The sequence below is a fragment of the Myotis brandtii genome, unplaced genomic scaffold (genome assembly GCF_000412655.1).
Source record: "Myotis brandtii unplaced genomic scaffold, ASM41265v1 scaffold658, whole genome shotgun sequence".
NCBI lineage: Eukaryota > Metazoa > Chordata > Mammalia > Chiroptera > Vespertilionidae > Myotis > Myotis brandtii.
In genome coordinates, this window is record NW_005370558.1 from 1,730,285 (window position 1) to 1,752,742 (window position 22,458).

The following is a 22,458-nucleotide window of genomic DNA, read 5'->3' on the forward strand; positions in this document are numbered from 1 at the left end:
TCGGAAGCTAGTGCCGGCCTCCTGCAGCCTCTGCCGCGCCCCTGCTCCCTGTGTGCATTTTGCTGTGTGTCCTTGCAGCGGACAAATCTTCACCCCGAGGACAACTGTATGCTGAACCTGCGAGCCCTTCTAGTGTCACAGAACTCGGGGTGGTTTCAGCGACCCCAATAAAATACCAGACAAGACTGTCAAGAGAGAAAAACACTGATAATAGCGATAGCGGAACGTTTGCAAAGGGCCTGTGCGTGTCAGGCGGTCTGCCCCCCGCATGCCTCGTCTCCTGAACTCCTCACGGAATCCCATCTTGTGGGGAAGGGGGTCCCATGATTCTGGTGAATAATTAGAGGGACATCGTCTGTCCACACAGCTAATAAGGGGCTCCTACCCAGAGCAACTAATCTTGAGTGTAGACTGCACCTTCATTCTATATGCTCCAGTCTGGAGACAGACTAACCACAGGGAGAGGGAGGGAAGCCAGGCCCTGCGCCCTGGGTGGAAGCTGCAATCGGCCATGCTGCTTCCTCGTAATGCACCTGAAATGAAGCGGGTTCCCCCCCCCCCCCACACCAGAAAAGGGCCTTCAGCACTGGGATCAACAGCAAACACCCCTCAGAACTGGGGACCATTTGAGTCAAGGATGGTCCATACACACATGACAGTTCATGCTGCCGCTAAAGTCACATTTTAAAACCATTACAAAACTTTGTGATGCCAAGGATATGGGACCTAGTTCAACGTTAAGTGGGTCAGAAGGACGTAAGTCAAGCCTCACAGAACGATCTCAGTTCTGGTAAAGGAAAAATCCCACGGGGAAAAAAACCAAACCAAACTGAGGAGCCATGTGCCGAGATGCCCGCGTGCCGCTCTCCGGGGGCCGGGCTATGGGTGATTGTTATTCTGTTCTTCCTGTTTCTCAGTATTTTCCAACTGCTCCAGAATGAGGGTATGTTGCTTCCAGAAAGCAACACTATGTCTCAAAGGGGGAGGGCGGTACTTTGCTGTCTGGTCCTCCCCGCTTGCCCGAATCCAGAGCATACATTATTCTGACTCCCCAGTACTCTTGGCGGCCAAATGCAGCCACGGGCAGAGCTGTCAAGGGCAGTGGGGAGCCCTGGCGGACCAGGCCCTGCCCGAGGACACTCTGTCCTGACGTGAGCAGGGAGGCGCCGGGTCCCTCGCTCCCACAGCTAAATGCTACTCCCCGGGAGAGGGAGAAGGAGAGGGAAAATTCTGCTTTTACCGAAGGATTTCTGAGGAGATGAGCAGGGGAAGATCTACAGTGGTCTTTTAGCATTCCCCGGGCTCCCGGACAGAACGGCTGGGAAAATAAAAACCTGTTAAAGTTTGAGATGCAGGACGGAGGAAGCGGGAGACCAAGTGGGCTTCTGCTGGAGCAAAGAGGGAGGTGGGTCTCAGGGCACATGGAGCCTCAGCAGAAACCTCCGAGGCCACCGAGCCCTCCGCACAGTCTTCCTGCCCCTCCTCCCTGCCCACTGCTCCCTCCTCTGTGAGGGCACTGCTGGCTGCTCAGTGCAGTTCCCACTGGCCTGCCTCTTCTCTGCTTCTTTCCTGGGCAGAGTCTGAGCCCCATCATTCATTCGATGAGGGCTGACGGAGGGCCTACTGTGTGCCAGGCCGGGAGAGAACAAAGTGGGCAGATGCTCATGGCACTTAACGCCTGGTGAGAGACAAGGCTTCCCCTGGTGCTCACAGTAGGTGCTCATACCTTCCACAGTAGGTGCTCATAAAAGCCTGGTTGACCTGATGAGGTGAGAAAGTACATATATGATCCCAAAAGTAACCCCAACATCCACAGGCATCACCCCGCAGCTACGCGTTTGATCTGGAAGGCTGCGCTAGAATTAGAGGCGTGTAGGTGGAGAGAACACAGATGTGGATTCCGGCGTAACTGGATGTAATGGCTTCTGTCACTTGTTAGTATAGAGCCCTAGTGCCAGCCACCCCCCCTCTCTCAAAGCAGCGTATGTGAAAGGAGGACAACACCCATTTCTCGGGGTCGTGTGGATTAAACAAGACCACGTGGGAGAGGTCCAGAGGCTGTGCACACAGTAGGAGCTCAGCAAGAGGCACAGCCCACTCCCCTCTCTTCCCTGGCATGTCTGCATTGGAAGAGAAACTGGGTGTAGAAAAGCTTTGTCTAAGGCAGCAGTTCTCAACCTGTGGGTCTCGACCCCTTTTGGGGTCGAACGACCCTTTCACAGGGGTCGCCGAAGACCATCGGAAAACACATATATAATTACATATTGTTTTGTGATTAATCACTATGCTTTAATTATGTTCAATTTGTAACAATGAAAATACATCCTGCATATCAGATATTTACATTACAATTCATAACAGTAGCAAAATTACAGTTATCAAGTAGCAACAAAAATAATTTTATGGTTGGGGGTCACCACAACATGAAGAACTGTATTAAAGGGTCGCGGCATTAGGAAGGTTGAGAACCTTTTCTGGTGAAACTGAAGAAAATGAGGCTCCTGGGACAGGCTCTGAGAACCCTGCGGAAGGGCACCACTCCCTCTAAAAGGTGGGTGTCATGCGAGGAGGTGGGGATGGTCTAAGAAATGGGTTTATCCTTCTTATTCCCCTCCTGTCTCCATGTGTACAAACAACCGCTCGCTTATTTTAAAGGGTGGCACTGGACGAAGGAGCTAATTCCCAAAAAGAGCTGGCCGATGCATTCTCCCCAGATCACCGCCCCCCCCGCACCCTGCCTTCCACACCCACCCATGGCCCCTTCGTCCCTGAGGCTCAGGCCATCTGGGCATCGTGCAGCCCTCACTCACCACCAGGGGCACCACGCCATTCGTGTCTCAGGAGGACCAGCAGCTTCTCTCACCAGGGCGAGCTGGGCAGCCAGCAGCCTCAGGCAGCAGGGCACCCAGAAAGAACTCTGGCTGAGACACAGCGACGCCGCAGGCATGCCCCCGTGGCGCCACTGGCTCGCAGGGTGACCTACGGCCACGGCCTCCTCTCGCTGGGACTCGGTTTTGTCAACCGGCCCTGAGCAGGCTGGACTCACCGAATGCTGAGGTCCTGCCCCAAGTCCAACCCCACTATCTTCTGGTTCATGACTGCACTTAGAAGGAAAGGCAGTCTAGAACCGCAGGGTGGTCATGGGTCATGGTAGCAAAGAGATCAGGGGCATGTGCAGGGACAGACTCCAGGCCTGCGGGCTGCACCTGGGGGACACATCGGGGTTCCCCGTTTAAGGAGTGAGCCCTCAGACCGTGGCGCCTGGGTGGCTACAGGGTCTTTCAACCAGATCTTGAATCTGGGGGCTTTGGGCTCCATTGCCAGGGCCTCGGGCTACTGTGGCCAGCGCCAGCAACAACATCAGACCATTTTAAATGTGGAAAACTGAGGCCCAGAGAAACCAGGGCTAAACCAGAAGGGCGGATGGAGCACTCCAGGTGTGGCAGGAAGCACCCCAACGCAGCACCACATCAGCGGTGGAGGCCCCTGTAGGGACCTGAGGCTGGGGAGACGCCCCTGCAATGGGACTATGCTGAGGGCCCTGCCTTTGTAAGCAGCTGCCTACGGCTGGTGAACCACCCGCCTTTCAGCTCCGCCTGTGCAGGCTGGTGGCTCTCGGTCACCCGTGCCCTCTCGCGCTGCGGCAACCTGCAGAACCAGCCAGGCCCCTGAACCCACTGCCTGTTAGCAGGGCCCTCTCCCACAAGCTGCCCACCTTTCGGTTTCTCCTCTGTAAGGTGAAGGCCATAATGCCACTCTCTCTTTAGTAGAGGCGCCCTACTAGCACAGGACCTCTCACTTGAGAATTCGATGAGCAGTGGCTAAAAAGAGAAAACGTAAGCTTTGGAGAATCCACGGCAGGCAGAGGGTCACCAGAGCGCCGTGCTCTCCTGCCTTTTATCATGTGTTTTGTGGTGAAACTCGACCTAGGGACTTGCGGGCATCCCCCTAAGTCCAAGCAAAGACATCTCCGTCTGACCCGGCAGATGGCACGGCTAAGACACTCCCCGTCACCAGATGACTATTCAGGCAGCATCTTATGATTGCGGAATGTAAATTATATGCGTATGTCTTCAAACTTAACAACTTGCTACTTGGATTAATGCTCTCAGGAGGCGAATGTGCCTCCCTCGGCTCTTCAGAGCTAACTCTGAAACCCGCAAATCACAGACCAGGCTGACATGACTCTGCTTAGCAGAGGCCTGAGAAACAGGCTGGAGAGGGCCATGGTGTAAGGGACCAGGGTGTGTGTGTTAACACACGGATGTGCATATGTCCAAGAAACATGCACCCGGGGCAAGCACACAGAGGAGCACAAGGGTGCGAGGTTACCAGACTATCATCCTGCGGGACATGTGCAAAAAGCGCCCTCGAAAAGCCGTGAGGACACTCATGGTGAGTCAGCAGGCTCATTTCAGGGCACAGACCTTGCTCGAGGAGCCAGTTCTTCTCTTCTTGGAAACAGATGCTCCCCCTCAGGATGGGGAGCTGCTCTGAAATCCAGGTTAGTGATGGGGAAGAGAGGCCAGAATGGCACATGCCCCTCTTCCCGACCCCACCTTGCCTCGCTGGGGCTTTGGGTCCAGACACCCGGGGCCTCGGTCCTGGCTCTGCTGTTTGCTGGCAGTGTGACGCAGAACAGATTACCCAACCTCTCTCTGCCTGTCTCTGCAGTTAAAATGCAAAAGCCAAGATGATGATAGCCATCTAGGTGTCACACCATCATTAGGCGAATCGCCTTTTTCTTTTCCAGCTAAAAAATGCATTTTGAGGCTCTTTCCTCACCAGTTCAATGACGTTAAGCGCATTTCTTTCTGTATTACATCACAACCCCTGGCAGACATGAAGCACCACGGAATTCTCACTCCCCGATTGCTGGACACCATTTAGGTTGTTTCTCACTGTTGTTGTTTTTTTGCCAGCACAAACAATGCTATGATAACATACTATTACCTGCATCTCGGATCACATGTGTATCTAATTCTCTATATCAGCAACTTTCAACCTTTTTCATCTCATGGCACACATAAACCAATTACTAAAATTGTGCAGCACACCAAAAAATATACACTTTTGCCGATCTGACAAAAAAAAAAATAGGTATGATTTTGATTCATTCACACTGGACAGCTATTGTGTTGGGTGGCGTCATTTTTTTAATTGACTATCTAAGGAAAAAGAGGTCAGTGCTCCTGACTAAACAGTCAGGTAAAACAGATGCTCCCCCTCAGGATGGGGAGCTGCTCTGAAATCCAGGTTAGTGATGGGGAAGAGAGGCCAGAATGGCACATGCCCCTCTTCCCGACCCCACCTTGCCTCGCTGGGGCGTTGGGTCCAGACACCCGGGGCGTGGGTCCTGGCTCTGCTGCTTGCTGGCAGTGTGACGCAGAACAGATTACCCCACCTCTCTCTGCCTGTCTCTGCAGTTAAAATGCAAAAGCCGAGGTGATGATAGCCATCTAGGTGTCACACCATTAATAGGTGAATCGCCTTTTTTTTTCCAGCTAAAAAATGCATTTTGAGGCTCTTTCCTCACCAGTTCAATGACGTTAAGCGCATTTCTTTCTGTATTACATCACAACCCCTGGCAGACATGAAGCACCACGGAATTCTCACTCCCCGATTGCTGGACACCATTTAGGTTGTTTCTCACTGTTGTTGTTGTTTTTTTTGCCAGCACAAACAATGCTATGATATAATACTATTACCTGCATCTCAGATCACATGTGTATCTAATTCTCTATATCAGCAACTTTCAACCTTTTTCATCTCATGGCACACATAAACCAATTACTAAAATTGTGCAGCACACCAAAAAATATACACTTTTGCCGATCTGACAAAAAAAAATAGGTATGATTTTGATTCATTCACACTGGACAGCTATTGTGTTGGGTGGCGTCATTTTTTTAATTGACTATCTAAGGAAAAAGAGGTCAGTGCTCCTGACTAAACAGTCAGGTATTGCATGTTTTAAAAATTCTTGCGGCACACGGGTTGAAAATCGCTGCCCTAGATTAGAGAAAGGTGGGATTCCTGAGGCCGTGAACAGTGTGTGCTTTTTCACATGCAACCAGGTCTCTCCCTGTCGTAGTTCCTACAACCACCGGCAGGGGGCAGCACTGTGCCACCGGGGCCTACAGAAGGTCTTAATTCCCCTATCTATAGAGGCTGTGGATAGGACTGAATGGGGGCTTTCCAATAATGTCTTCCCAAAGCAGAGTCACTCCGGTGCAGGTATCCACCCTCCCTCGTGCTTCCTTCCACAGGCTCCAAAAATATCCCAGTTTAGGCAAATCTTGGCTCTATCTTCTGACTTTATCTGGGGACTAAAGTACTACAAAGCACTGAAATGTAAAGGTGTCTTAGGGTGAGGACCCCCTGAGTGTTTTTCAGTGGAAGATAAGCTCACTAGAAAGCCGTTCAAACGAAGTTCCATCTCTTCCCAGCTATGAGACTTTAGACAAGTTACTTAAGTGGCCTGTGCCTCAGCTCTCTCACCTGTTAAAGTGCTACTAATCCTATCCTTGTGGAGTTGTATGCAGACGAAATAAGGAGGCCTGATTCAATAATGTACACAAAGCATCTTACACCGGGCTTGGCACATAGTAGCTGCCCAGTAAGTGGTGGCTAATGTTACTGGTAATAGCAACATAGCAGTGACGAGCACGTGGTTTATTCTTCCCATTGCACAGGGAAGGACAGAGATTGTAGGTGTGAAGTGTTTATGTGAGGTCACAGAGAGGATGATCAGAGGCAGGGCTTGGATTTCAATCTTAGACTCTCCAAATCTGTGCCTTTCTCATCACACTACTGTCCATATCTATGGGATATCTATAATAACAAATGTGTAATATGCTAATTAGAACAGACGTCCTTCCGGACGACCTTCCAGACAAAGTCGGAGCTGCGAGGGAAGCCCAGGTCCCAGGTGCCTGCCTGCGGCCGAAGGGAAGCCCGGGTCCCGGGTGCTGGAGGGAAGCCGGTGCCGGCAGCAGGAGGACAGGAGGCCTACTCTTGCACAAATTTCGTGCATCGGGCCTCTCGTGCATATATGTTCTTTAGCTAATCCCTTCATCACCCTCATTTTGAGGGAAGGCAGAAAATTGGTGATGTGGACTCTGCCCCAGTGGCATATTTTAATGTCATGAGGAAGTAAAGCCCTAATTAGCTCTCTGTCTTCAGAGCTCCTTCCCTCTGCACAGATAACACATTTTTATCCGTGTTAATAACCATTTAGAGCAGCGGTTCTGAACCTGTGGGTAGCAACCCGTTTGGGGGTCAAACGACCCTTTCACAGGGGTCGCCTAAGACCATCGGAAAACACATATATAATTACATATTGTTTTTGTGATTAATCACTATGCCTTCATTATGTTCAATTTGTAACAATGAAAATACATCCTGCATATCAGATATTTACATTACGACTCATAACAGTAGCAAAATTACAGTTATGAAGTAGCAACAAAAATAATTTTATGGTTGGGGGTCACCACAACATGAGGAACTGTATTAAAGGGTCACGGCATTAGGAAGGTTGAGAACCACTGCTCTAGAGTCTAGAGAGGCAGGAAAGTCCTTTTATGAAAGTTACAAGCAGCACAATCTCGTCCAGTGGAGTCTGGAGTCTGAAGAGCCGGGTTCTGTTGCTTCCTGCAGCAAGTCACGCACCTTCTCTCCACTGGAGGATGAGGAGGCTAGACCCGATGACCCCTAGTTCCCTCCAGCTTTAAATTCCCTTTAGCGTTACATACTTGCTCGACCTGTTTCGCTGGCCTGGAGCTCCCTCCCAGCTCCTCCCTAAGCGGCCGGGTCCGCATCCGGCACCAGAGGGCGCTGCAGCGGCCAGAGCGGCGTGCGGTGGGCGGAGTGGCAGGATCAGCGGAGCCTCCAGGAGGCGCGGTGATTGGCTGGCTCGGGCGGGGGGGGGCGTGGGAAGGGTAAGTACCAATGGGTTCTCTAGTAGAATCTAATCATGTACTGATTTCCCTTTTTGCCTTGGTTGCTAGGAAGCTCACAGTTCCATTTAAATATGAATTAGTTGTACATATAATAACAATAGGTAAATAGAATCTGTAGAGTTTAAAGAGGGTGATAAATCACACCAATCACAAGGGAGATGCTCAATAAAACAATTACCAAGTGGAGGAATGAATGCTGAAGTGCATCTCGTGGATTAGACGCCTTGCACAAGGAGTTGGAGGCAGATACTTTTCACAGACGCTTGGGCAACAACTCTGCGTTCTCATTCTACCTCTCACCCTCCACTCCCCAGAAATCCTTTGCTGCTGCTAACTTTGGTCTAAGAACACATGTCATTTATAAACATTCCCTTAAACAAAAGTCCACAACTTGTTAGTCTCTATTCTTCTGGAATGCTGACCCATGCGGTAAGAACTCGATGCATACCAAAGTACAGCTCTCTGTGGCCACCTCACCTCTGTGAGCTGCTGCCCCCAGAGAATATCAACTGGACTGCAGAGCAGCCGTGTGAGCCCATCCAAGACCCCATGCAGTTCCACAGAGGATCATGAAACAACACAACAACCTATGTACGAAGCAAAGATGAACGGAAGCAGGCGGCGAAACCACGGAGGAAATGTGAATGCACAGGGATGAGGCCAGAGGAGGTGGCAGAAAAATGACAACCTGTTAGGAAGGCGGGAATAGCGGTATCTTCTTTTCCCCCTTTCAGTTTTCATTAATGCTGTTGAAATTTGCCTTTAATTTGGGCCTTTTTACAAAGTAGGGTTTTTTTTAATCAACTGTTCATTCCCTCCACTCTTTCCTCTATGAGTTTGACCTTCTCCAGAGGCTCAGCGTGAAGATGCAGGAGGAAACGTTTGCTCACGCTGGCAACGCCAGGATCCCAGAGGCAGGAACAGGGACCTGACATTTCAAGCCCCTGCTTTCCAGCATCTCTGCTCCTAAATGTCTTCGTGAGTCAAGGCTGTGCTAAAAGGAAAAACACGAAGGATGGAAGAGAGGAAAAAATGTTGTCCTTGGGGATAATGCCAAGAGAAATTTGCAAGATCGTGACAGAGTGACCATCCTTTGGCAAAGCTACTCACAAAATGAGGACAGAGCAAATTCCAGAAAGATATTGATCCCTTTTTAATGCAATTCTTCAATTACCCACTAAGCTTGGCTTTCAGTCTCTTATAATTTAAGTAAGTTCTTTTACAAATGTTCTTTTCAATTTCGTCTCTTTTACCTTTTCTTTCTTTCTTTGGGGAAAAACTAACACGATCCTAGGAGTCATAAATATAATGGTTCAAGGTGAGCCTCGGTGGGTTTTCGATGGAGTGTTTTGTTGCTAGAATCAATGTCTACAGCGCAACCATCCATCAGGAAAATCCGTTCATATCAATACCATTTTCTCGGCCCATGAGTGGTTACAGGGATGGGGTGTTTCTCCTCACTGACTCTACATTCCTGTCCCTCATCAATTCCTGTACATTCTCAGTTAACAAGCAGATAGGCTTCCAATTTAACTCACCCTCAGACTGAAGAATCCAAATTCAAGGTAGATGAAACAACCATCTTTTTTTTTTTTTAATCTTCATCCGAGGATATTTTTCCCATTGATTTTTAGAGAGAGTAGGAAGGAGGGAGGAGAGAGAGAGTGAGAGGGAAACATTGCTGTGAGAAAGAGACACATCCATGTGAGAGAGACACGTTGATTGGTTGCCTCCTGCATGTGCCCAATCAGGGCTGGGGAACCTGTAACGCAGGTATGTGCCCTTGACTGGGAATCGAATCTGCGACCTTTTTATCCATGGGCTGATGCTCTAACCACTGAGCAACCGGCCAGGGCAAACCAACCATCTCTTAAAAGACTGATAGATTTGATGACATGGAAATGAAAAGCTCTTATGATTAAATGGGTGTAGGACATCAATAACTTATATACCTGCCCAGCCAGTGTGGCTCAGTGGACTGAGCATTGTGCCAGGTACCAAGAGGTTGCTAGTTCTAATCCCAGTTAGTGCATATGCCCTGGTTGCAGGATTGATCCCCAGTAGGGGGAGTGCAGGAGGCAGCCGATTGACGTTTCTATCTTCTCTCCCTCTGCTTTCCTCTCTCTAAAAAATCAATAAAGACATATTTTTTAAATGTTATATACCAAAAATAAATGAGTGTTATAGATATTATATTATTGTACATGTTATAATGATATATACAATATGTGTTATATATGCTATAGATTTTCTACATTATATGCACATATATACAGCTATGCAAACAAACATGCTCAGGAGCCCTACTTTCCTATTTAAATTATGCAAATTAAAATAGGATACTTTTTTGTCTATCAGATTGGCAAAAATGGAAAAGAAATATAATATCCAGTGTTGCCACGGCTGGGAAAAATGAGGCATCTCATCCACTGCTGATGCTGGTAGGAGGGACTGTAAGAACAACAACTCTTCCCCAAGAGCAATTTGGCACCGTTACCAAAGCCGTAAAAACCCGTCTATCCCCTGAGCCAACGCCACTGTAGAAAGACAGCCCAAGGAATGATTAGAGATGGGCTTAAAGATTTATGTGCGAGGATGTTTAAAGCAGCAATATGGATCATGCCAAAAACAACAAACAGCTCAGGAAGACGAAATTAGTTAAAGAAACAGTGTACCTCTTTGCAATGACATACTACGCAATCACTGTAAGTCATGGTCTAGAAACATTTAAGGTGGGAAAATAGCCGTGATGTGCTGTTTGGTGAGAGAGGCAGGCTCTGTATCTATGTTCAGAATGGCCGAGAAAATTCCCAATGCAAATTTACACGCATAGGGACACAGGGGCCTTAAAAAACAAGAGTCAAATTGTCCAACCATGATTATTTCTGGGTGGAGATTATCGATGATTTTAGTTTTTCTTCCTTTGTGTTTTTCTGGGGTTTCTAAGTTTTCTAAATTGAACTCATATACCTTAGTCATTAACACACACACACACACACACACACACACGCACGCACATACACACACACACACTTTATTTTAAAAGTCCAGGCTGACTCCTCTGCTCCTCCTGGTTCCTACGAACCAGAAAAAATGGCCCTTTATTTGTCCAGTCTGTGATGGGTTGACAACCACCAGCCTTTTACACGAGGCCCGGGAGACCCTGTTCTCATCCTGTCGCCCCAGCAGACAGTGCGGACAGATTTAGAGACTCCACCAGTCAACGGCATGACTGCGTAAGTACGGGTCTACCCTAATGGGGTGGAGTTGAGGTTACAGTTCTCTACTTAGCGAATTTCCACAGACAACATACAAAATCAACTCCTGACAAAGGCCAGGGCATGATGAGAGAGATAAGAGAGGAAAAGGAAAAAAGGCAAAGCGTGCCCAGTGCCACCTCTGCACCCAAAGTCTAGTCAAGAAAATGCATGGGGGTGGGGGGGGATGGCCGTGGCCCAGGCTGTCTGGGTTCCTAGTGGCTCTTCTCATCGAAAGGCTGTAAAACCATTTCCATAAGGAAAAAAATCAAAGAAGACACGTGCATCTGCTGAACCCTGGCTCTGGCCAGCACCGCGCAGGCTGCACACCCAGCTCCTCGGTGAGAAGCAGCTGAGAGCAGGGGCCAGGAGCACACGCTCCGGAGGCAGGAAGGCCTGGTTCCCATCTGATCCTGCCACCTCCCACCTGTGTGCTGCTGGCTGTCCCCGCCCCTTCCCCCTGCCCGGTTTCCTCTTCCTCTCCCCGGGGCTGTGGTGAAGACTCGGTGGGCAGAGCTCCGGGTGGCCCACGATGACCCTCCCTGGTGGCACCCAGATTTCTTAGTGTGCTCAGCATCATTGTTCAAGGTGCCACAGGGGCCAAGTGGCAGAGCAAAGCTTCGAACCCAGCATGTCTGGCTCCAGGGCCCAGGCTCTAGCATCGTGGGGTGTCACCTCTCTTGGTGTTGGGGTGATGGGCACAATCCCTCGAGTCAACAAAACCTCCACCACTTCCCATTTTTGTGACAACAGACAAGTGACAAACTCTGCAATTTTGCAAAATGAAGCGGTAAAAGTGGTGCTACCTCAAACCTGGTAGGGCTGTGGCGAGGTTTAAATGAGTGAGTTTATACACAGGGAGTACTGAAAACAGTGTCTGCCTCGTTGTAAGCCAATAGCAAGGCTATCATCATCCAAGAAGCAACCCAAGAAAGTAAAAAGACATATATTATCCGTGTCATGACAGGGGGGAAGCCGGCTGAGGGGGAGCAGAGAAGGCTCCCAGCTGCCCCCATCTTTGGGTTGGAGGGAAGGTCTATTGGGAGGATGCACGGGGGCTGTAGGCATCCACAGGTGGAGAGAAATAAAGCCTTGTCTCAGAGGAGGGTGTGCTGCTTGCCTGGCCAAGTGTGGTTAAGGGGCTCCGCCTCTGCCCCGCAGGCCCCCAGCTCCAGTGCAAGGCCCTGGGTAGGCCGTGGCTTGATCGGACACAAATTTAGGAAGTTAGCCCTGCCTCCAGGATGCTGAATGCACTGGTGGGCAGATGAGCGAGATGGAGACAGAGAGACGTGAGGAGGGTCTGTAGTTTGCAGTGGCGATGGGGGAGAACAGGGAAGTGTGGTCTGAGATGTGCTGGGGAGATCAAGCCTGGAGGGTCTGACCTAGCCACATCCCCAGCAGGGGACCGTGCAGAAGAGGAGTAGGTCAAGGTTACTAACTTGGGAAATGTCCACGGCTGGAAGTCAAGAGGAGAGGTGCCATCAGGGGATCAGCGATGCGCCAAGACTTCCAGGGCAGATAGGGGTTTCTAATACTGGACAGAGTTGAAAAAAGGAATGGGAACAAAAATAAAGATACCAAACGGAGGCCCAGATCCTGTTCAGAGACAATACAGCTAGGATATGGGTGAAGATACAGACACTTGGGGTGAGAACGAATTTGAGGGCCATCTGAGCATCCTGACCTTCCCAGCACAGGATTGGAGGGACCCTTGCAAGTGGGAGAGGGTTCCGGAGAGTTGGGAGAAATCTGGGAATGGTCTGGGGACCCCTGAGAAGAAAGAGGAGGGAGGCAAAAGGAGGGAGATGGAGAAACGGGTAAAGGTCACTTTGGGTCCAGACACAACAAAGGACACCACCCCCTCCCTCGAGGCCAGGAGGATAGAAATGCAGAAGATAAGCCTCCTCCCCAGGGACTTGGGAGGGGAATTTCTGAAAGCTGGACCGCTTTTCTTCCCTTTATCAGAAACCTCTTCATGAATCCTCGCACACCATTTCAGATGTGGTCCAAATAAATTACAGGGCTTTTTAAAGTGCCGATGCCCATGCTGTCAAATCACCACTTCCACCTGCATTAATTGCTTTGATGGGTCTGCAAACAGCCTCCCCCCTCCCTCCTTGTCAGGGCCCCTGGGAAGCCCATCAGGGAAGGATGCTGGGAACAAGGCTGGGGATGCAGCGGATCCAGGACAGGGCTGTCACACACTGACCTCTGGGCCATGCATCTGCCCTGCCTCCCACATTTTTAAGGGCGGTCGGGACACACAATTCCATCCCGTCACTGGGCTTGACGGCTGCTGTGAAATGAAAATGCGGAGACTAAAACCCAGATAGGAGACATTTTTAAAGAAACTCTGTCTACATGGGAATATTAACTACATTTAGTAAGTGACTCTGCAATTCAAACCGCTCCCAGTCCCAGTATTTTTTCCCTCCAATAGCACTATTTCTTTTTTCAACTAAGCCGACACAACAGAAGAGTTTCAAAGCCGAGCGAATGCAGTCGATAACATTTTTCATTACAATGCCTGCAGCGGGACCTCTGTGGCCACAGTTTTTCAGCGTTGGATGTGCAATGGCGACAAGGACCGTTTGTGAGGACCACAAGGCAGGCTCGAGGATGGAGAGTCTGAGTCACAGAGAGGCAAAGGGAGCTGCCCAAGGTCACAGCCAAGTACACTCCCGGATGAACCCAGGTCCATCTCCAAAAGCCATCTCTAACCTCTTGGGTGCAGACCTCCCTTCCCTTGATCTTCCAATATGTCAGCATTGGAAGAAACGCCTGCTCCAGAAACAGCTAAGGGTGAGGACAGGGTGGGTCAGCGTCTCTGGTCAAGGCAAAGTGGATACATGGGGGAGGGGGAGCGAGTGATGCTAAGGGAAGGCAGTGCCTCCCAGGCCTCGGTGTGGTTAAGACTTGCCTGGGGTCTTGTTACCTTTCAGTTAAGCTGCCCTGGTGAACCACTACTTCCAAGGCCCCAAGACCCAGGCCTTTGATGTCACCTCACTATGTTCCTCCCCTGTAGCCCACAGCTTCACAACTAGAGACTTGTCTATGGAGGCCGAAACATTTGCTTTGCATTCAAAGTGGGGAGGATGCTGATATTAGGAAAACTCAGGTGGAGAGGCAACATAGCTACAAAACTGGCTCCCAGCCGAAGCAAAGCCACAGCCAATTCAGCAGACGGAACACACATTCTCAAAGGGGGAAGGAAGTAAGGGGGGCTGGGGCTGGAAAAGAAGGGGGGAAAAAAGCCCATTTATGCATTCTCGGTAGAGAATAAAGCAGCTTTTAAACACACGAGTGCTTAGCAGGGCCTTGGCCTTCCCCTGAAACGCTGTGGTTTCTTGAAACCTGAACAGTGTTGTTGTTGCATTTAAAAACAAAAAGCCAGAAGATATACCTCACCCAAAACTGGCTCATTGATTGCTTCAGAATGCATAAATGATTCTATTTTGGAATCACAGGCACAGTCAGGCTCATAAACAACGCACTTCTGGAAATGTGGTTTTGATATTAAGAGCAAAGTGACACATGAAATAACCAAAAGGACCCCAACGGGAGGAGTTGGGCTGCAGAGGGTGAAACAAGCTGTTGCACACCAGGACACAGACCACATTTTTTTTAAAGGCCTTTCTCTAAAACACAGCTGATCCTTGAACAACGCGGGGGTTAGGGACAGCAATGCCCGTGCAGTAACTTAGGTTGGCCCTCTGCATACTCGGATTCCCAGCCACCGGTTGATCCTAGAACAATTCGAGTTTGAACTGTGTGGGTCAATTGGGGGGTAAAAAAATCCATGTATAAGTGAACCTGCTCCGTTCAAACCAGTTTGTTCAAGGGTCAACTGTACAGCAGAGGGCTACCTAGTTACCGAAGTTTTTACACCTATTATGTCATTTGATCACAGCCATCCCGGGAAGGAGGCAGCTGGGAGGCGGCTATGCCCATTTCACAGCTCCAGAGACTGAGTTCAGAGATTCGTGTGAGGTGCCCACAGCCACACAGCCAGCTTCGTGGTAAAGCATCTACTAGATCCTATGTCTTCCTCGATTTTCCTACCCAGCACCTGCTATGCTGCACCATACGGACTTCCTTCAGATGGCACACTCAGGGACCACGGCACCCTGAACTCACCAGCCCTGCATTGGGAGCAAGGTCACGCCATTCATTCGGCCAATATTTATTTAGTTATTAGAGCACCGACTATGTGCCAGGCGCTGCAGAGGTACTCGGTGTGTCACTGAGCAATGCAGACCGGATTCTGTTCTTGGAGCTTACTCGTGGCGGGGAAGGCAGATGATAAACAGAGAGAACCGAAGCGTCCTAGACAAGGGCACTGAAGGAAACTGAAGCAGGATAGGGGGTGGGGGTGGGGGGGTAGTGAGGGATGCTGCTTTGAAGAGGGAGGCAGGGCTGTGGAGGTATGCAGGTATCATAACACTTACAACACTAGATGACCTGTGGCCATGAGTAGGTCCATGAGCCCCCCACTTCACCTCACCTCACCTCACCTCACTCCCCCCCACCCCACCCCACCCCCCGCATGGCTCCCTGAGGACAGGGGCCTGTACCGTCCATCTCTGACTTCCAGTCTCAGGCCTGGCTGTGCTAAGTGCTGCCCAGAGCTGAATGGACAAAGGGTTCCGCACGTCGATGAGCTGTGCTAACACATGTCACCGTTCCCTTGATGCGGGGGCATCAGACTCCCCACTTAGTAAAACGAAGCCTTTGGGTGGTTCTTAAAAGGCCCTGGTATGCCAGGCACTAGCAGTGATGCCGCCTGCTTCCTGCAGGGGGGGTGGTCATTGTCTCCAGGATGCTGGCTACAGAGCCCTGGGGCTGGTGCCCTCAGGAGATGAGGCAGAAGGGCCACCTACTTCCTAACCCCAGCGGGAAACCTCCTTGAGCACGACCTCCTCGACCTCCTCACCTCCCCGCCTCTTCTGGGAGGGAGAAAGCAGCTGGCACATAGTAGACACGCACTAACGTCAGCCTCCCCCCTGCCCAGGAGAGTTGCAGTAAAGCAAAGTTTGAAAACCAGTGCACTGGCCTCAAGGTGCCACATCCTGCAGCTGGCACCAGGGGTGCGCGGGAAACAAATGGAGCGTCTGGCTCCTGCTCCTTGCACCCTTTCCACCTGCTGTGCTATACACGTAAAACGGGACTGTCCGAGGCACAGGAATCTAAATGCAGCCCCAACCCTGCAGGGCACTTAGAAGTCTGTGAGGGCTCCGGGTTAATATCAGCTTCTTGCTTGGGGGCGTTAATAAAAGGGTCAGTTTGAAATATTTGCATTTCAGTCTCCAGCTACCTCCAGCCATTAAAGGCTATTGCTTCTCATCGGAGTGTCTGGTCCCTGCCGGGCACCAGTCTGGGAGTCCCTGAGCAGCGGACTCCCAGGTCATCAAAGAGCCTTACAGGAAAGCCAGCTGGAGTGTCATCCCCTGTGGACGCCTGCTTCAGTGCAAAGCCCTCTGCGTGCCAGAGGGGGGACTGTGACTCGGAGGAGATGCGCATGTGCTGTGAGCACGAACAAACAGGCGTGTGAAGGGATGCATGCACTTAACAGGTGCGTACAGGCTGTGTGCTGTGTGGCTGAAGGCAGGCGGAGGTGGGAAGCAACAATACACAAAACCCAATTGGTCGGGGGTTAAAGGATCACACTTAGCTTTGCAGCTCCATCCACATGACGATGCCACGGCAGGTAATAAACAACGCGGGGTTTGTGGGAAGAAGGGGTGGGGGTGGTGACGGAAAAACCAGAAGCTGGCGCCGGAGTGATTCTCTCTTTCATGCCCATCTTAACGTCAGGAGGCAGGGATCTTCTACTATAAAAATATCAATCCTTCATAAATAAAGGCATTCTCCCGCACCCTGCAAAAACGCTCCTTTGACTTGAACAGTAAAGAACCAATTAAAAGGATTTTTGTACGACACAGGCACCAGCATTTTCTAAAACCTTGAGGATCAGAGCTTGAGCCAAACAGACAAGACTAAATTAATGGACCCTCTCCATGTACCGTGTCACCCTCTGGATCCAGCACCCAGCATCTCTTCAAGAAAGGGTTTTATTAATAGGGAGCTTTCAACCTGTCACTGCTGGCAGGACCCACAGGACCCAAGACAGAGTGGGGAGCCGGAGGAAAGTCCTCGCATACCCATGAGCCTGTCAGCCCGGCTTCCCAGTTGGAATGCAGGAATGACACCAGGGGAGAAGCGCGTTTCAGACACAAAGTTGGAAGTGGCTAATAATGTCTAATAGCTTCAGCTGGCCGTGTGCAATGGGGAAATGACAAGTGTGTCATTTAGAACATGCTGGGCCACACACACAATGACATATAAATACAGACAGATTCTTCCCGGGTTACTGTGCAAAAGAAGGGAGGGTGTGATGATAACTCTAATTAAGCGCAAGGGCCGGCCACTGTTTTGAACTTCTGGAATGTTTCAAATTCTAATGTGCTCCTTGGATGCTCCCGGGGGGACGCAGAGACTGTAATGAAGCCGTTTAATTTTTATGCAGATGAAACCCACACAGATGTACACCCTTCCCAGCAGCACCTGGGTTCCCTCCCTCCCCCCTTTCCGCTCCCTGCTACCTGCAGAATCAAGGACTCAGAGAGCAAGTGGGTAAGTGAATCTGATGTCGAGTGCTTCCAGGGCGGAGCGCTAATCCTGCTGCATGCATAATCCTATTATCATTTTCCCCTTTAATCTGGAATGGCATCAGGGCTGGTGCTCTTGGGTCAGGGACCGCAGTCAAGTTCTCCTCAGTACAGCATGTAACCCATCAATTTCCTGATATAGGAGGAGGCTACACAGTGCCAAGATTCTCATCTTCCAATCCTTCGCCAACTCTCTTTACTCTGCCTTAAACGAAAGCAATCCCAAAAGAACAAGAAAAACATCGCAACGGACATTCTAAATGCCTTGTGTGCAGCACTTCTGGAGCAAATCACCGACTGTCTGAGCTGGCGGGGACCTTGGGCGGCCTCTGGCCCACCCAACCCCAGGACACAGAGCGGGCCGGTGACTGGCCCAAGGTCACACAGCAAGTGTGCCGCAGAGTCCGATGCATCATCCCTGGTCCGGGGACTCCTTGGCCAATTTGTCAAGCGTTTTTGGCTGAAGACCTTTGAAAGGTCTTCTTTTTTATTGTTATTAGCTTGGCTCCTGTTCATTCGAGATAGATTTTTCAAAATCCAAACGTTTCAACATAATTGCAAATAGTAACTGGCTTGCCTTATCTATACCTGTCACTGCTGATGTAGCAAACAGGCTTCAAGAGACGGATGGGAGCCCCACCGGACACGGGATGACAATGGGGGCCTGACTTGTCAGAGAGAGAAGTGGAAAACACTGCGAATGTTCAGTCTCCTCTGCTCACAGGGAGGAGGTGAGCCTCTCTGACTCATAAACTCTTAAGTAACCTGATTCCTAAAATTCAATTTCCTTTTTATTACACATACACGATTCATCGCTGCTTTGGGAAGCTCAGAGGATCTTTCCCCGCCTCTTTCTACCAGCAGAAGAAAAACAAAGATTTTAAGATGGAAAACACATCTCCTTAATCGATAAAACATGGGAACAACCTGTCTACGGACAGATGAATGGAGAAAGTGACTGTGATATATATATATGGAATATTATTCAGCCATAAAAAGGAAGGCCATTCCGTCATTGGTGACAACATGGATGAACTTGGAGGGCATTAGGCTAAGTTAAATAAGCCAGAGAGAGAAAGACAAATACTGTGTGACCTCACGTATATGTGGAATCTAAAAAAGTCAAACTCATGGAAGTAGAGATGGGGGCCAGGGGGTGGGGGAAATGGGGAGATGTTGGACAAAGGTACAAACTTTCAGTTATAAGATGAATAAGTTCTAATGCACAGACTCATGCCAATAGTTAACAATTCTATTATTGTATACTTGGAAACCTGCTAAGAGAGTACATCCTAAGTGTTCTTAGCACAAAAATAAAATAACTATGTAAGGTGATGGATATGTAAATTAGCTTGATTATGGTAATCACTTTACAATGTGTAGGTATATCAAATCATCACATTGTACACCTTAAATGTGTACAGTTTTTATTTTTCTGTTATACCCAATAAAGCTGAAGGAAAAGCGAAATAAACAAACAAGCAGTCAGCCCTCGGTGTCCTCAGATACGAAATTCAAAGAAAACAGATTCATAGAAAGGTTACCAGAGGGGAAAGGGTGGAGAGTGGATGAAAAAAGTGAGGGGGACTATAGTCAATAATATTGTAATAAGTTTGCTAGATGATTACTAGAATTGGTGGGGTGATCACATTGTAAGGTATAAAACTGTCGAATCACTATATTGTACACCTGAAACTAGTATAACTAATGTAATATTGCATACCAGCTATACTTAAATAAAAATATTTCTTTAAAGATCCACTAAGGGACTTGAGCATCCTCAGATTTCGATATCTACGGGAGGTCCTAGAACCAATCCCTCATGGACACAGAAGGACGACTATAAGTAAATAAAATAAAATTGAAGAAAAAAAGAAAACACATCATATGCTAAATGTGATGTGGTGTCTTGGAGCATAAAAAAGATATAAGCAGAAAACCCAGTGACATTTGAGTGAAGTCTGAAGTTGGGTGAGTAGGAATGTGCCTTCACCACAATCTCTGACCTGGTGCCCTCCTGCGCAGCAGCTGACACAGGGGCTGGGAGTGGAAGTCCTGGTTAAGGGCAGTCTGTACCTCGTAGGGAAGCCAGGCCTCTTTGGGCTTCCCGTAAGGGGGCTGAATACCCTTCATGTTGTGGAAATGTGTCAACAGCTCCAAGTGTTCTTCTAAACGGTCCCTGAAACTGCCTGCCCATCCTGCAGGTAGAGCCGCTCCGGGAGGCCCCGAGACAGGTTCCGCCTCCTCTGGTTTAAATTCCACCCAAGGAAAGTCTGTCCCCCTTTCTCCCTGGAGTTAAGGTGACACAAAGCAGCACCCGTTTTGCCTGTTGCTTCTGGAGGGTCCAAGTGGGTACATTCCAGGCAGGTGATGAGTCTGCACTGGCAGGAAGGGGGGCACCCCTGAGACAGGAGCTCATTCTGCCTTAGCGGGCGCCTCCCGGGAAAAGTGACAGGGACGGAGCTCCCACAGGCTCCCACCCAAGGACAGTTCTGCTCCGACCAACCTCTCCCTCTGGCGACAATTAGTTCTGGGGCTTCAGAAACTATGTGGACAGTTTAGGTTTCACTCTGGAAGCAAGAAGAGTAGATACACGAGCTAAGGCCTGCTGCTGCTGTGAGTCCAAGGAGCACCTTGGTGTACAGCTCAGGGAGGCTCAGACAGAAGGTGCAGAGCGTAATCGGTGAAATGCAGGAGGGCCGGGCTGAAACTCTCAGCCAAGCAGCTCAGCCTTACAGGCATGGCCGAGCCTGGGGAAGAATTAAAGGGAGAGTCTGTGTCTGTAATGTCCAGGTTACCTGAGGCCTACCCGAAGTCTATCACCTCCGGATGATTAAGTTACTCGGGTCTTTCTTTAATTGCCACTAAAACTGAATCCACTCTTATAAATGCCCATCTGGGCCAAGTATCTTTCAAGTATCGATTTATCATCTGGGAACTCCAGATCGTTTAGGGCCAAAGGCTAATGGGTTATTTCTTTATAAATAGATGGAATGTCAGCTAAAGGGAAAAGATGAATGTGGGGGGAGGCGACCGAGAGGAGGATAGGTGCGTGGAAATCCACAAGGAGCTTTGTCTCCTGCACCCACACACCCCAAAACACAAACTGATCAGCGTTTTGCCAGACGCAGCAAATAAGTTTCCAGATCCTCAGGGGCCTCCCTGAGGGGGCAGAGGGATTGGGAAGCAAATAAGGGAAGGTCAAGGTCAGCGATGAGATGGTTGTGTCCCAGGTGAATGGTCAGTCACTGAACAGCACACAAGCAACCTCCCTGAACCTCTGCTGCCGAAGCGTTTCCCAGCAGCCAGCAGGCCCTCGGCTGGAGTTCAAAACACCTGCGCTGAGGAGGATCAGGGGCAGGGGCGAGGAGCAGGGTGGTGAAAAGCTGGGTCACAGGCCCACCCTAACCCCTAGGAAGCACTGTCCTTGCAGAGGCAGAGAGTGTCACTGTTGCTTTTCTCCAAAACTCTTCACTTCTTGCACACAAAGGTGTGTGTGTGTGTGTGTGTGTGTGTGTGTGTGTGTGTGTGTGTATGACTGCAAGGCATCCTTGAATTCACACAAGACCAACACTATCCATCTCCTACTCCAACTGGTTTTCAAAAGCCCTGGGAAGGAGGTTAGCAAACACACACACATTCCTTTAAACGGCATGGTTAAATCCTTACCGGTAGGAGCTTGTGGTCCTAAGGTTATATTTCTCAATTAGCAAAAAGTACAATCACTCTCAAGAGAGCGGGGGATATGTCTTTGACATTCAGGCAGGGGCCTCATTTCCAACAAGGTTAGGGACTCTTATCTGGTCCTGATGCCCCATTTCCCACGTGGAGAGCTAGAGGCTCTGAGGGGACAAATGACTTGGCCCGGAATACACATCCTGGTCCACAAAGGGCAGGGTGAGGCCAGAGTTCTTTGGATCCCCAGAACAGCCTCCTGGGGCCACTTGGGGCTAACAACACTTTCTTTGGGGGGCAAAAGCCTACAGAATAATGAGAATACCAGCAGAAGCAGAAGACACCCACTGATTACTAACTATATGCCAGTGGAGACCATATCTTTTAATGCTCCTAAGAATCCCCAACTCTTTCCACTTTGTGATCATACATTTACCCAAATATTTGATAAGGTCTGTCTCCCACTCATAAGCCTTTATGCCTAAGGGAAGGCAGGGTCCAGATCGGCTTTGCTCATCACTATATCCCAGTGCCAGGCATGTATTTGCTCAATAAACTAGATGTTCCTGTTTTAAAGAAATATTTTTAAGAAAAATGAAGCCCAGAAAGGTCAAGCGAGTTGCCTAAGGACACACAGCAGGGAGCTACTGCCACTAAGAGTAGCTGCCCCTGAACTCATCCCCCAAACCAGAACCCTACCTTGACGGCCTCAGCGTGGGTCACCCGGGACAGGGATTTGTCGTTGACACGCAGAATCTGGTCCCCGACTTTCAGTCCTTCCTTCTCAGCCAGAGAGCCTGGCTCCACCAGCGACACGTAGATGCCCACGCCATGCTCCGAGCCCCCGCGGATGCTGAAGCCCAAGCCTTCATGGGCCTTGGCGCGCCTCAGGCT

The 22,458-nt window shown here is 49.7% G+C and overlaps 1 protein-coding gene and 1 long non-coding RNA gene across 2 annotated transcripts in view; one reads left to right on the plus strand and one right to left on the minus strand.

Annotated features, from left to right (window-relative positions):
• The window catches only part of DFNB31 (deafness, autosomal recessive 31), a 69,993-nt gene that overhangs the window by 42,955 nt on the left and 4,580 nt on the right, over nucleotides 1-22,458 (minus strand). Inside the window, exon 2 of the mRNA XM_014528888.1 lies at nucleotides 22,264-22,456. Within this exon, the coding sequence (XP_014384374.1) occupies nucleotides 22,264-22,456 (193 nt within the window). The remainder of the gene's footprint in view (nucleotides 1-22,263; nucleotides 22,457-22,458) is intronic.
• On the plus strand, nucleotides 16,719-18,232 carry LOC106723852. The gene is made up of 3 exons (XR_001359588.1): nucleotides 16,719-16,928; nucleotides 17,748-17,854; nucleotides 18,032-18,232. It is a non-coding gene; the product is annotated as an uncharacterized LOC106723852 (long non-coding RNA).